Below are 16,472 nucleotides of genomic sequence, written 5' to 3'. Positions count from 1 at the left end.
CCAATCTGTCTTTTTGTTGGACTCTAATTGAGTGAGGATAATTGTAAAGCACTGCATTCAGCAAATCAGTTTTGTTTTCCTTTCAACTTGATAGAAGTTCTGTATCAGTTTTCTTTTGTTGTGAGTAATCAGTTGCATCCAAGTTGTCCTAAAGGATGACAGTTTTGGTGTTCCTCTTTCCCATTTTTTGTATGGATTATACAAATCAGACTATTTGACTAGATAATTGCTGTTTGTCTGTTTCTTTCCATAACTGCCTTTCACTCATTTAAAGATTTATGACCTCAATAACTTTGTATCTTTTAGGCCCTCATATTTGGTAGCTGGTGCTGTGTAGTAAACATTGGGATCTTAAAGTAGGAATTACACCTAAATATCTACTTATTTTAGAATATTTGGAGCTCTCACTAGAACCTGTACAGGAATTGTTGAATCATATGATTAGCCTTTGACTAACCAAGCTCCTTTATGAGGCAGATGAGGAAATCAAAGTAGTTTTCTAAGACACATCAACTAGTTGCATTAACTCAAAAAATTCCTGTGTATTTTTTTTTTTTTCTCATTTTGAAAAAACTAACTTTGGGAAAGTATATTCTTAGTGAATTTCTCCTTACAAAGTACATTTAAAAAATCTGAGCATATGAACCTAGAGGCATAATTTGAAGTAAGAAATTACATAAATAAACATAATTTTCAAAAACTTGGAGACAAAAGATTCTAACCGTGAAAAATCAAGCAGTTCCTTGTAATTTGGAAATGTAAACTGTCTCAAAAGACATTTCAAAAAGTTCCTGAAGCCTTCATTAGTGCCTTTTTGAAATATTAATTTATTATGCTGTAATATTTGTTAGAGAGCTGTCTAGAGCTCAGAAAAGTCAGATGTATGTAACATATCCCTGTGAAGAAAAATAAAGGTCACCTTCCATGAACCAGTACCAGAACATGGCCCAGGTAAATTAAACTGCTTCTTTACTTAAAAGTGAAACATCCTGTTAACTATTTAGCCTCTCCAGAATTCTTTAGCAATGATGTTTCATAAATTTAGATAACACAGGCACCAAGGAGTGAAAAACATTGTATAACGGAATCAGCACTAAATTCTTAGTTTCTTTATTTCTATTCATTTGCTATTTATCAGCTGCCTACTATGTTTAAGACAATGAGCTTGAGAAGATGAGTGGAGTAAATATTTTTGAAGATAGATGAATCAGTAGATCAGTTGACCAATCTCTCTCACATACAGAGAGTTCTAGACAGTTGTAGTTTATTAGCGAAGTATAAGATAGACAATTACATAGATAATGGTAAGTAAATAAATACAGGGCGTGAGTGTATTTTAAGCATATAAGTAAAAAAGTGTTAATCTGGAATGATGACTAGTTAATAGGAGAATTGATTCTGCAGTCAGCCCTTGAAGGAAGGGCAGAATTTTAATAGGTAGCATAAACAGATGCAAAAGATGGGAACATGTATTCCATATTCTAGAGAATAGTGAGTAGATTATATTAACATATTTATTTTATTTTTATTATTTTCTATTAGGAAAAATCTGAAACACAGAAACGTATAGAGGATAAAACAGTAGACAGTTATGCACCAACCAGTCTGATTTAACCAGAGTTAATATTTTACTGTAGTTGCTCTTATCCCTTAAAATAACCACTGTCCTGAAATTGGTGTGTAGCCTTTCCTTTTCTTCTGTTTTTATGCTTTTATTATAGATGTGTATGAATCCTTAAACCACTGCACCTATAGTCCTAAATTGACATAGATACTAACATATGAGAAATATCCTTTTGCCTTTTTTCACTGAACTCTAGTTGTCATTGTGATGTATCCAAGTTGATATAAGTAGCATTATTTCATTTATTTTAATGTTGGTTATCAGGTTTGACTTTCACATGTACTGTACCATTCTTAACAGCTTTGTATTAGTAAATTTACATTATGTAATAGATTTGAGAAGTATATTAGGTGAAATTTTTTTTTTTTTAACTTTTACTTTTTTTCTAGGAAATCCTTGCACGAGGAATTCTTCTTCCATTAATAAATCAACTCAGTGATCCTGATTATATTAATCAGTATGTCATATGGATGGTAAGTATTTGGTAAAATCATAGCTCTGTTTTTAATGCAGTATTTTAAAGGTAAAAATACAATTTGGGATCAAGGTGATTAAGCAATAATTTATTAAATCAAGAAAAAATATTTCTAAAGATAGCCCTTACATTTCTAATATTTCTGTTTACAGATATGTTGAATGTGCTAGCCAAATTCTATTCAAGATGTTTGTTAATAAGTTAATCTTCCTTAAAATGGCAGTACTGCTCCTACTTATTTTGAAAAAGGATATTCCACTCCCTGCATATATAGATGATGATTTTAAAAGCTGCTGTTTGGTTTTAAATACAACTTGTGATCTAAACTACTTAAGTAGATTGTACTTCACATTTAGTATGATATAATGACAGGGGCAGGGGAATATGGAGGAAGTGACACTGGACTGAGAATCAAAAGATCTGTGTTCTAGGCCTGTTTCTCTGTTGCTTAGTATGTCTGTAAGCAGATAACTCAAAAACAGTTTTCTCATCCATCAGGCACATTAAAGCATGTTTACCAGAATGGATTAGGAATGATTTTTATTACTATTTATATATTTTTGTATTTCAGTTTTCCTTTGCTGAAGGAAACATATCCATCTTCCCATAGATAATATTTTCACATTTCTTTTGGGTAAATAATTAGGAGTGGAATTACTGGATCACAGGGTAAATCTATGTTTAACTTTATAAGAACCTGCCAAATAATTTTCCCAAGTTGTATCATTTTGCACTTCGACAAGTAGTGTTTGAGAGTTTGGTCACTACTTCATATTCTCATCAACATTTAACATTGTCAGTCTTTTAAATTTTAGCTTCTCCTGTAGATGTGAAATGATATTTTGTTGTGGTTAACTTGTATTTCCCTGATGACTAATGATATAGAGCATCTTTTCATGTGCTTTTGGTCAGTTGTATATGTTTTTGTAAGTCACTCTTAAAGTTCCCATTTTTCCCCCATTTGGTTGTTTATCTTTTTGTTACTGATCTGTAGGAGTGCTTCATATATTCTTTATACAAGTCTTTTGTCATATATATGTATTGTAATTACTTATCCCTAGCCTATGACTTGCTTTTTTCCTTTTAAAATGAGGCCCTTTGATGAGTGGAGTTTTAACATTTTAAATTTTAATGCAGTCTAATTTGTCAGGTTTCTCTTTTATAACTATTGCTTTTTTATGTTTTCTCTAAGAAATCTGTGTACCTGAAGGTTGCGTAGTTATTCTCCTATGCTTCCTTTTAGAAGTTTTATAATTTTGACTTTTATATTTAGGTCTATAAATAATAATCTCAAATTAATTTTTGCATTTGGATTGAGGTATAAATCGAGGTTCTTTTTTTTTTTTGTCCAATACAGACATCTTGTTTTTCTAACACTATTTGTTGAAAAGACTCACCTTTCTCCATAGGATTGATTGTCTTGGCTTCTTAGTGAAAAACCAGTTTACCACTATATTCGTTTTCATTGATCTATTTGTGTATCCTTAAACAAATACTACACTTTCTTGATTACTATAGCTATATAGTAAACCTTGAGATCAAATAGCATGAGTCTGCCACATTTGTTCTTTTTCTTCAATATTGTTTTGACTTTTCAAGGTCTTTTACTTTTCCATATAAGTGTTATCATTAAGTTTTGATAACACTGAGAAGATTTTTATTATGATTGCATTGAATTTATAGATTAATTTGAGAAGAATTGACAGCTTATCAGTATTGAATCTTTTGATCCAGGAACATGATAATTCTTTCCATGTTTTTTAAATTTCTCTCAGCAGCGTTTTCTAGTTCTTAGTGTACAGGTCTTGCAAATCTGTTGTTATATATTTTTTTAAAGTATTTTATATTTTTTGATGCTATTGTAAATGTGATTAAATTTTTCATTTTGCTATTTATGTGCTAGTATATAAGGAGCTGGAAACCCCGGTGGCGTAGTGGTTAAGAGCTACGGCTGCTAACCAAAAGGTTGGCCATTCACATCCACCAGGCACTCCTTGGAAACCCTATGTGGCAGTTCTGCAGTGTCCTGTAGGGTTGCTATGAGTTGGAATCGACTCGATAGCAACAGGTGTATAAGGCATCGTGGTGGTGCAGTGGTTAAGCACTTGGCTGCTAACTGAAATGTCAACAATTCGAGCCCACCAGCTGCTCCATGGGATAAAGATGTGGCAGTCTGCTTCGTAAAAATTACAGCCTTGGAAACCCCATGGGGCAGTTCTACTCTCCTCTGTAGGGTTGCTATGAGTTGTAATGGACTCGATGGCAGTGGGTTTGGTTATAGGTTTGGTGCTAATATATAGGCATAGAATTTTTCTTTTCAGGAGAGAAAATATATTTTTTTAAATTAGGGAAATCAGTTCAGAAGGTCCCAATTCCGACTCCAAAAAGAGTGAATAAAGAAAGCAAAAGTAAGAAAATGATCCAGGAAGTAACAACATTTGGCAAAACTGAATGACGTGAAATTTCACAATAAAATGGGCCAGCAGGTATCCAACCCTCAGTTCCTGCAAAGTCTAAGAAGACCAGGGATAAGGAGGAGATCCCAAGGGTGTCCAGAGAGAGAAAATAAGTCACATACAAAGAATGAAGAATCAGAATGGCAACTTACCTCTCAGTGACAACCCTGGATGCTTAGAAGACTGGGAGAATTGTCTTCAAAGGATTTAAACTGCCGACCTTTTGGTTAGCAGCTCTGAACCACTGCACCACCAAGGATATTGGTGTAGGGGAGCTAAATCCCCAGTTACCAGTAATCAAGAAATGACAGAAGTATATTCTTGAGAAAATTGAAAGGAAATATTGGAAAAAACAGGTTGAAGGGTTGAGAAATACTTGCCTCTAGATGGAGCAGAATGGGCAGTGACCTGCTGATTTTCCATATAAGTTTTCAAGCAGTATTTAACTTTTAAACTTCCGTGGTGGGTGCTGGGATGGACTTGCCCAAAGCCATTCCCATTTCACCTGGCCCCCCTCGAATAGCAGCAAGGAAGCTTGGGCAGTTGACCCCACTTCCCTCATTCTGGCATATCTAGGATGTTGTTGTGTGCCATCGAGTTGATTTCAACTCATAGTGACCCCATGTGACAGAGTAGAACTGCCCCATAAAGTGTTCTTGGCTGCAGTCTTTATAGAAGCAGTTAGCCAGGCCTTTCTCCCATGAGAATAGATTTTTTATTTGTTGATCTTGTATATTTGCAACCTTTATGAGTTTTATGTATTGGTTTTGACGGTTTGTGATGGTTAAAATCTCTATGATTGTAGATTTGTCTTGCTCCCTTTAGTTTTGTGTTTTGAAGCTCTATTGGTAGGCTCATACATGTTTATGATTGTTAGGTCTTTTTGATGAATTGAGTTTTTCTGTCGTTATGAAATGACCCCCTTTATCTCTGGACATACTACTTACCTTGAGGTCCACTTTTTTGTGGTAGAGCCACACCAGCTTTTTTATGCTTACTGTTTTCATAATTTATCTTTTTCCATTTTCCTTTTATAACTGGCATCTTTAAAGCCTTTCCTTGTAAACAGTGTATAATTGGGTCTTGCTTTTTTTTCTTTTTAAATCTAAAAATCTGTTTTTCAGTGGGAGTATTTAGTCCATTTACATTTAATATAATTATTGATATGATTTAGGTATACCATTTTGGTACTTACTTTCTATTAAAATTTTTGTGTAGTTCTTTGGTCTCCTGCTTTCTCTGAGGTTAATTGTTGTTAGTATTCTGTTTTAGTTACTCAAATGGCTTTTGAGCTATACATCATCATTATTGTTGTTATTTTTATTATTAGTTTAGTGGTTCCTCTAGAGATTACAGTGTTACTTCCTTAATCATCGTGTGCATAGAGGGAATACCTTACCACTTTATGTAAAATATAAAGAATCTTGCAACAGGATAATTTTAGTTAAACTCCAGTCTTTTGTGCTTTTGTCATCATATATTTTATATCTACATACATAATATATTCCACAGTGCACCATTTTCCTTTTTTTTTTTTTTTGCATTAAACAGTTGTCTTTTAGAGAAACCGAGAATAGGGGAAAAATAGTATTTTACACTTACCAACATGTTTACCATTTTCAGTGCTTTTCATTCCTTCTTGTAGATCCAAATTTCAATTTGTTGTCATTTCCCTTCATTCTGAAGGAACTTCCTTTAGCATTTTTTGTATTGCAGGTGTGCTGGTGACAAATTCTCTCAGCTTCTAATGGTCTGAAAATATATTCCACCATGCATTTTGAATGATATTTTTATTGGCTATAGCTCTGGGTTGATAGTTTTAGCACTTTAAAAAATATTTTATTTTTTCTTGCCTCCGTTGTTTCTATTAAGTCAACTGCATTTGTTTAATTGATCCCTGGCACATAGTAGGCACTCAAGATTCTATTTTCTCCTTAATAAATGAGTTCCACCTTTTTAAAAATTTTATTTTCAGATCCGTGATTCTAACTGCAACTATGAGGCCTTTATGAACATTATTAAATTGAGTGACAATATTGGAGAACTAGAAGCAGTCAGAGATAAGGCAGCAGAAGAATTACAGTATCTTAGATCTCTAGATACAGCTGGTGATGGTAAGTAATTTAATTAAGTACAAGACTATTTTCCTTCTTTAATGATTACTGTATCTTCAAATGAAATTGTGATTGACTTAAATGTCATTTGATGCAATTGTTTTCACATTAAATATTCCTTATTATGTTAACATGTGCTAAGAATAAAACATTTTTTTCTGATTATGAGACTACTTGTATTGCACTGATTCTTAAAAAGTAAAGATAATTGGCATGGCTTAATTTAATTAAGTAATTTATATAATTTCACATTGTTTCTTTTATTGCTCCATTCATTGGTTATTATGTTAAATTAGAGTAAATACATGTTTAAAGTATTTCACAAATAACATTACCGCTTTCTAATTCATAATCAATTTGTGTTTAGATATCAGCACTATCAAAAATCAAATAAATAGCCTATTATTTGTAAAGAAAGTATGTGACTCAAGAATACAGCGGTTGCAGTCAGGCAAAGTAAGTAAAAGTACTTTTGAATTAATATTTAGTTATAAATACTTTCAGTTAATTAAAATGCTTAGTAAATTCCAAAAGTAGGAAATTAATCAATGTCATACTCTACAAAAAGGCTACCAGAAAGTTTTGTCTTATATAATATAGTGTAGTAAATGCTTGTTAAACCAAACTAAAGAGATTAAAACACTGCCTGAGAAATGCTATAATAATTTAAGATCTTATTTTACCTCTTTTATTTAGTTATTCAGTCAGTCATTCAACATTAATTGAATTTTGTGATTAGAGCATCATTTTAGGTAGACCAAATATGCAATATTTCACTTTTCATGGAGTTTATATTTTAGTTGCAGAGTCAGAAAATAAACAAATAAGAAAATTATATATAATGTCAAGTAGTAATATCTGCTATGAAAAAAAATAAACAAGGTAAGGGGATAGAGAAGTGTTTTAGGTAAGTGCTGAAAGATTTGATGACATTTGAGCATAGCAAGATCTGAAGAACATGAAAGAGTTAGTTCTGTGACTTTCTTCAAAGAATTTTTCAGGCAGAAGTAAGAGGAAAAGCAAAGGCCCTGGAGTAGGAACATGGTTAGAGAATTAGAGAATATATTGAGGTCATTGTGGCTAGTATGGGATAAAATGAGAGGGATTGTGATGGGAATGACATTTGAGAGAAACTTGGGAGTTAAATCATCTGTAGTCTCACTGGCCATTGTAAGATTTTTATTTTATTCTAAGTGTGATGGGAATCTATTAGAGATATAACCCAGCAAGTGACATGATCTGACTTATGATCATGTTGACTCTTTGTGAAGAATAGAATAGACTGTGGTGGGGTGATGAGGGCGAGAATGGAAACTGGGAGACCACTTACAAGACTACTGCTCTGGTTCAGGTAAGAGATGACCACAGGTGTTCTAAGAAGTGATTGTAGACCTGATATACGTAGTGCTAATAGGAATTGCTGATTTATTGGGTGAGAAAGAAAAAAAGGAGTCAAGGATGATTCCAGGGTTTTTGGCTTGACCAAGTGCATAAATAGTTGTCATTTACTAAGATGAGTAAAACTGAGGGAGGAGGAGGTTTGGAAGAGAGAATCAAGGTTTAGATATTTTAGTTTGAGATCTTTGTTAGACATCAAGTAAAGATGCTAATTGGTAATCTTGAGTTCAAAGGAAAGGTTAAGGCTGGAGATAAACTTTGAGAATCCTCAGGACTATCAGATATTTATTTAAAGTTAAGAGACTGAATGAGGTTATCTAAAAGAGAGAATGTAGGTAGAGAATACTCCCAAGGCACTTCAGTGGCTGGAGTTTAGGACAAGGTAGAGGATCCAACCAAAGAAATAAAGAGTAAGTGGCCAGTGAGATTGAAGGAAAACCTGGGAGTGGGATATCCCAATGGAAGCCAAGCATAAAAAGTGTTTAAAGAAGGTGCAAGAGGACAAGTATGTCAAACGCTACTGAGAAATTGAGTAAGACGAAGACAGAATTGACCTTTGGGTTTGCTACTGCGGACATTATTGGTACTCTGATGAGATGAGAGCAGCTTCAGTGGAGTGGCAGAGAGAACTCCTGATTGAAGTCAGTTCCAGGAGAGAATGAGAAGAGGTAAATTAGAGATAGTAATTACAGATAGCTCTTGGAAATACTGTTACTGTACAGAGGAGCAGAGATTTGGGGCTTTAAAATGGAAAAAAAGATTTTTTTAGTACCGTTAGTTTTTCATGTAATCACATCTTTTGTGCTGGTTTTCTATTCTGAAATTTTTTTTTGTGACTCTGAAGTCTTGTAATTTTGCAATATATTAGTTACTTAAGGAATATAAAACTTATTTTTAAAAATCTAGAGTTTAGTTTGCTAGATCTTTTGTCATTTAATTGAAAGTTACTTGAGGCCCATATTTGTACGTGCACGCCTGTGTCTGTGCCTGTATGTCATCTGTGTTTTGTTAACAGTATTTTAAAACTAGTTTATATGCCCATCCCATGGTTACATAAGCATCCCATGGGCATATAAACAAAGGTCTTAGGCTGGGTTCTCTAGAGAAGCAAAACCAGGGAGAGGGGGAGAGAGAGACAGAGAGATATCTCAAGAAAATGGCTCATGCAGTTGTAGAGGCTGGCAAGTCCCAAGTCCATGGGTCAGGTGTCGGGCTTCAGGCCAGAGGCTTCTTCTGACTCATGTAACCGCAGGGGCTGATGAACCCAAGATCAGCAGATCAGACGGTAGGCTGCTGGCTCACGGGCTGCGGAGGCTGATGAATCCAAGATTTGCAGGTGAGATGGTGGCAGGCTGCTGCCTAACAGGCTGTGGAAGCTGACTAATCCCAAGACCAGCAGACAGTCTGGCAGACTGCTGGCTCAAGTCCCAAGAACCAGAGGTCAGATGAGGACGAGCTGGATGCAGGATCCAGAGCTATCAAAATCCAGTGAGCTTTGCCAGAACATCCTCAGGCCACACTCCCGAGGAAACTCCCTTTACAACTGATTGACTGATCATATCAAGTCACATTACATTATGTCACAAAATGGAAGATAACTACATCATTACAATGCTGCCAAGTTATATGTGAGGTCATGGTATTTTCAGCTGCCTCGTGCATGTGAAAGCTGGACAATTAATAAGGAAGACCAAAGAAGAATTGATGCCTTTGAATTGTGGTGTTGGTGAAGAATATTGAGTATACCACAGACTTCCAGAAGAACGAACAAATATGTCTTGGAAGAAGTACAGCCAGAATGTTCCTTAGAAGTGAGGATGGTGAGACTTCATCTCATGTACTTTGGACATATTATGAGGAGGGACCAGTCCCTGGAAAAGGACATCATGGTTGGTAAAGTAGAGGGTCAGCGAAAAAGAGGAAGACCCTCAATGAGAGATGGATTGACACAGTGGCTGCAGTGATGAGGTGCAGGAGTTGTACATAGGGTCGCTATGAGTTGGAACCAATTTGACGACACCTAGCAACAAGATACGCCTGTGCCAATTTAGAATAGAAGAATGATATGGTTTCACTTGTGTTTGTTGTTTTTTTTAATTGGCTATATAAAGTCTATTTGCCCACACACTTCTTGATATTGGACCCTTTTAAGATTCAGATATCGTGTTAGGCATCCTTTCATTTCCATTTTGAATATCAGACTTTACCTTTTTAATAGCTCAAGTCATATAATGTTTTTCTTTTGGAGAAAACTTCAGAAGCCCTATGGAGATGTAGTTTTATAACCAGGGCACTCATCTTGAAATCTTAGAAGACTCTTTCTCCTTTCATCTTAAAATAAAGTGAATCTTACAAAATAATGAATACTTTTCCCATCCCATATGTGCTGGGCCAGAGAAAGGTGATAAAATTTAAAACGAAGACATGGATAGCAGAAGTCATGTGCTGGTGCTAGATTGATCTATGCCAGGCGTTTTAAGTCTGTTATCTGTTATCATTTAGTACTTATGTGAAGGGAAATACTAATTACAAAGAAAAATTATTTTTTTCAAATTATTTTTTCTTCTTTATGTACCACCTATGCCTACTTTATTATCTGCCCCTGAATAAGGCAGTTTATCTGATTTACAGAAAAACTGCCTGTATTTATTTTTCCAAAATAGACGTTGTGATTTAGATTTGAGAAATAAATATGAATTTGGAATATAGTTTGAAAATAGTTCACAGGAACATCATAGGTTTTAGTGAAAAGGCAATGGGCTTTAAAAACATAAACTCATATTAACAGCTTTGTGATCCTAGGCAACCTTTCTGATCTTCAGTTTTCTTATCTGTTAAATGAAATTGGTGACACTTAACCAGTAGGATGGCTGTGGAGATTAAATGAAATAATGTGTGTAATATTCTTAGCACAGTGACTGACTGACACATACATGCTCAGTAAAGTTTGGACTCAAGTTTTCCTTTTTTTTTTTTTCAATACATAGAGTTACTTTGCTTTATGACTTTGACAAGTATATATAATTCAGCGTTTAGATAGTCTGAAAAGAAATAGCAATAAAGATTGTAAGAGTTTTTACTGTTAGTTGCAAAATTGCTCTTGGGTAATATTTTTGTTTTCAGAGTAGGTAGACTTCAATCTATACTTGAAAATGTTGATATTTGTTTATACTTCGAAATATCAAGCATTCCAAATATCCCCATTCCCCTTTAGCCCCTGAAATACTTAACTTTTATTTAAAAATACAAAGGTAAAGAATACTTGAAAGTACAGTGATTTATCGTATCTTTGACATATTTCCTAAGCAAGTTTTAAAATAACTCCGGGAAATTCTACTATGAATTTAAATTCACTGAGTGCGAATATTTTATTGGGGAACCCACATGCATGAGAAGGGAATAAATACATTCCATTTTAATTTATTGGGGATTGTTTTACATGTGGATCCTTGGTGGCACAGTGGTTAAGAGCTTGGCTGCTAACCAAAAGGTTGACAGTTCGAATCCACTAGCCACTCCTTGGAAATCCTATGGGGCAGTTCTACTCTGTCCTGTAGGGCTGCTGTGAGTCAGAATCAAGTCAGCAGCAACAGGTTTGGTTTTTTCACATTTATGTGCAGATCTTTACCTAAGTGAGTGAATAGATAAAATATTAACCTGTGTTCAATTTTATCTACAGGAAATAAATACTGTGAAACTGGCAGCAAACTTTGGGAAACTTTGCACAGTCCCCCTGGACAGCATTCTTGTAGACAATGTTGCACTACAATTTTTTATGGGTAGGTAAATCCATTTTATGAAAATTGTATACTACTTGAAATTTTTAATGATTTTTATTAATTTTACTTATTGTATATTTTAAATACTTAATCTTAAGTATGAGGCATTGGTGGTCCCGTGGTAGAATTCTGGCCTTTCATGCTAGTGACCCGGGGTCAATTCCTAGTCAGTGTAGCTCATACACAGCCACCACCCATCTGTCAGTGGAGGCTTATGTGTTGCTGTGATGCAGGACAGATTTCAGCTGAGCCTCTGGACGAGGATAGAGTAGGAAGAAAGGGTTGGCAGTCTACTTCCTGAAAATGAGCCAGTGAAAACCCTTTGGTTCACAATGGACTGTTCTGCAAGCAGTCATGGGGATGATGCAGGACTAGGCATTTTGTTCCATTGTACACGAGGTCACCATGAATCGGGCCTACCTGATAGCAGCTAACAACATCAGCAGCAGTATTAAGCACACCAAATGCACCCTACTCCTGTTATTCTCTGAAATGTTCAGTTTTCTTTGGAAACCATGGTGGTAAAAATTTTTTTTTCTTTTTAGGAAATAAATGCTTATGATAAATATAATGTACATTTCCTAAGTTCTGTTTAAAATAAGGCTATAGGAGATTCTACTATAAATTTAATTTCATTGAGAAAGAGTATGGGGAGAGGGTGCAGCCAAACGCTGGAGTAGTAAGATGCTTCTGGTGGACCCTCTTACAACAAAGACCCGAAAAAACAAGTGAATCAATTATATATGACTATCTGGGAGCTCTGAACACCTAAGGCAAAGTTGAGGAGCCGGACTGAGTGGCGGGGGAGGGAGAGACAGTTTGGAAACAGCGAGGAGTTGTCAGATCTGACCTGGCGAGAGCCTGAGCCCTTCAGGCCTGATCAGCTCAGGGGCGAGCGGTGAGGTAGGCAAGCAGCCGTGCTCAGGAGGCACGTTTTCTGCACCGGGAGAGACCCAGTGCCAGAGAGTCTACTCAGCCACCCAGAACCAGTGTGAAGCAGCCCACAACTGGTCAAAGTTAAGTACTTGTGTACGGCTTACCGTGTGGATCAGAAACACCCCCCTTAGGGAAAATCCTCTCTCCCATTTACCTCCCTACTCCCTGCTCTGCACTGGGTCCCGGGCCGGCTTCAGCAATTTCCGAGTCTCCTGGGCGGGAAGTAGAATCCGTCACATCCCCTGAGCCATTCTCCCGGCCTTGGACAGTGAACAAATTAACAAACAAGAAAAAATAAACTGCCAGCTTCCCTAAGCCAGGAACCCTGGGTAGGCACAACTCCTTTGCCTATGCACAGGCGTATGGGATTCACGGACTTTGAGTGCCTTTCCCCCTTCCGAGACTTGTGTGGCTCCATTTGAACAGCATAGGCCCTCATTACCACAGTAAAACAGGGTATATACCTGAAGTCTAACTTCAACTGTTTCAGCTGTGAAGTGGCAGGTTCTTGACATTTGACACTGCTCTGCCCATTAAGCAGGGTCTTCACCTACCCACATGAGGGGCTGAGGACTGGTGGCTCCACCCATGCCACCTAGCCACCTGCAATAGGGACCCATGAATAAGCGGTGCCCCCCAGTCCTTACAGCCAACAGCATTTGGTGCTGATAGTCCAGCAGCAAAACCCACCCACCTACACACTCTAGGGAACAGGGACACGCCTTCTTCCTGGACACTCGGGGGTGGCCGTCAGCCCCCTGCCTTGGTCAGAGTGTGTCCCCCTGCTGCAGCCAGATGCCTGTGCCCACACCAGTCACCCATTCCTGTCTAGGACTGTAGGTGAGAACCTACACCACACAGTTGGTGGCTATCTACCTGGGCACCTGAGCTGAATCCATACAGGAAGAGTGGATGGACTCCTGAGCTCAAGTACCTAATAACGGATCTAACCACCTGGTGACAGGACATTAGAGCTTCAAAGGTGCCAATAATCATACTAGCTCATACGAGCAGCCTATTTTGGGCCTATCAAAGCAACACAAGAAGGTAGGACACAGTAAGCAAACATAAAATAAATAAGTATAATAACTTATTGGTGGCTTGGAGACAATAGTCATTATTAAATTACATAAAGAGGCAATCCATGATGGCTTCAGCCAGCTCCCAAAATAAGAATCTATAAATTTTCCAGAGGAGGAAAGTTTCTTGGAATTACCAGAAGCAGAATACAAAGGATTAACGTACAGAACTCTTCAAGAAATTAAGAAGGAAATTAATCAAAAAGCAGAACACTCAATAGAGGAAACTGAAAGGATTAGAGAAGTGCATAATGACAAATTTAACAGGCTGCAAGAATCCATAGAGAGACAGCAATCAGAAACCCAGAAGATTAACAGTAAAATTTCAGAATTAGACAACTCAGTGGAAAGTCATAGGAGCAGAATTGAGGCAGTGGAAGTCAGAATTAGTGAGGTTGAAGATAAAGCACTTGACACCAACTTATTTGAAGAGAAATCAGATAAAAGGATTTAAAAAAATGAAGAAACCCTAAGAAGTATGTGGGACTCTATCAAGAGGAGTAACCTACGAGTGATTGGAGTACCAAATTGGGGGGTGGGGCGGGGAGAACAGAAAATACAGAGAGAATTGTTGAAGATTTGTTGGCAGAAAACTTCCCTGATATTGGGAAAGATGAGAAGATATCTATCCGAGATGTTCATCAAACCCCGCATAAGGTAGATCCCAAAAGAAAGTCACCAAGACATATAATCAAACTTGCCAAAAGCAAAGATAGAGAATTTTAAGAGTGCCTACAGATAAACGAAAAGTCATCTACAAAGGAGAGTTAATGAGAATAAGCTCGGACTACTCAGCAGAAACCATGCAGGCGAGAAGGCAATGGGACGACCTATATAAAGCCTTGAAGGAGAAAAACTGCCAGCCAAGAATTATATATCCAGCAAAACTGTCTCTCAAATACGATGGCAAAATTAGGGCATTTCCAGATAAACAGAAATTTAGGGAATTTGCAAAAACTGAACCAAATTACCAGAAATACTAAAGGGAGGCCTTTGATTAGAAAATCAGTAACATCAGATAACAACCCAAAACTAGAACACAGGACAGAGCAACCAGGTATCAACCTAGATAGGGAAGTAACTAAAGTAAATCAAAGCTGAATCACTGAAAATAGGGAAACAGATGTCAGTATGTAAAAGATGACAACATTAAAAAAGAGGGACTTAAAAAATGTAGTCATAGATTTTTCATATGGAGAGGAAGTCAAGGCAATATAAATAAAATACTGATATAAACTTATAAAGGGGTAAATGAATGTTAAGGTAACCACAGAGGAAACTGACAATCCTACAAGTCAAAATAAAAAACCAGAAAAATATAAAGACTCAGCAAACACAAAATCAGCAACAATGAAAAAGATGTAAAGAAAGTACGTAAAGAAAAACAACAGCATAGAAAATTAAGTGGACTAAAGAAACTGACAACAACACACAAAAAAAGACATCAAAATGACAGTACTAAACTCATACCTGTCAATAATTATGCTGAATGTTAATGGACTAAATGCATCAGTAAAGAGACAGTGGCAGATTGGATTAAAAAAACCACGATCCGTCTATATGCTGCATATAAGAGACACACCTTAGACTTAAAGACACAAACAAACTAAAACTCAAAGGATGGAAAAAAATATATCAAGCAAACAACACCCAAAAAAGAGCAGGAGTGGCAATATTAATCTCTGACAAAATAGACTTTAAAGTAAAATCCACCACAAAGGGTAAGGAAGGACACTATATAATGATTAAGGGATCAATACACCAGGACGATATAACTATAATAAATATTTACGCACCCAGTGACAGGGCTCCAAAATACATAAAACAAACTCTAACACCACTGAAAAGAGCGATAGACACCTCCACAGTAGTAGTAGGAGACTTCAGCACACCACTTTCAGTGAAGGACAGAACATCCAGAAAGAAGCTCAGCAAAGACACGGAAGAGCTAAATGCTACAGTCAGTCAACTTGATCTCAGACATATACTGAACAGTCCCACCAACAGCAGCCAAGTATATTTTTTTTCCCAAGGCACATGGAACATTCTGCAGAATAGACTACATATTAGGCTGTAAAGCAAGCCTTAACAAAATACAAAGCATCAAAATATTACAAAGCATCTTTTCTGAACATAAAGCCATAAAAGTAGAAATCAGCAACAGAAAAAACAAGGAAAAAAATCAAACACATGGAAACTGAACAACACCTTGTTCAAAAACAACTAGGTTATAGAAGAAATTAAGGATGGAATAAAGAAATTCATAGAATCAAACGAATGAGAACACATCCTACCAGACCCTTTGGGACACAGGAAAAGCAGTGCTCAGAGGTCAGTTTATAGCAGTAAATGCACACATCCGAAAAGAAGAAAGGGCCATAATCAAAACATTAACCTTATAGCTGGAACAAGTAGAAAGAGAGCAGGAAAAGAAGCCCTCAGGTGCCAGAAGAAAGGAAATAATAAGAACTAGAGCAGAATTAAATGGAATAGAGAGTAGAAAAGCAGAGAGTTAACAAGACCAAAAGCTGGTTCTTTGAAAAGATCAACAAAATTAATAAACCATTGGCCAAACTGACAAAAGAAAAACGGGAGAGGAAGCAGATAACCC

The 16,472-nt window shown here is 36.4% G+C and overlaps 1 protein-coding gene across 6 annotated transcripts in view; it reads left to right on the top strand.

The window, feature by feature from the left end:
• SNX13 (sorting nexin 13) overlaps positions 1-16,472 on the top strand; it is a 152,372-nt gene that overhangs the window by 78,848 nt on the left and 57,052 nt on the right. For all 6 annotated transcript variants that reach the window (XM_023732283.1, XM_023732284.1, XM_004377427.2 and 3 more), the window contains 4 exons: positions 2,014-2,097; positions 6,531-6,669; positions 7,037-7,125; positions 11,747-11,846. In XM_023732283.1, coding sequence (XP_023588051.1) covers positions 2,014-2,097; positions 6,531-6,669; positions 7,037-7,125; positions 11,747-11,846 — 412 coding nt within the window. The remainder of the gene's footprint in view (positions 1-2,013; positions 2,098-6,530; positions 6,670-7,036; positions 7,126-11,746; positions 11,847-16,472) is intronic.

The sequence above is a fragment of the Trichechus manatus genome, unplaced genomic scaffold (genome assembly GCF_000243295.1).
Source record: "Trichechus manatus latirostris isolate Lorelei unplaced genomic scaffold, TriManLat1.0 scaffold00050, whole genome shotgun sequence".
NCBI classification, from domain to species: Eukaryota; Metazoa; Chordata; class Mammalia; order Sirenia; family Trichechidae; genus Trichechus; species Trichechus manatus.
Note: the sequence above shows the minus strand (reverse complement) of the source record. Positions and strands in the feature narration are given on the sequence as shown.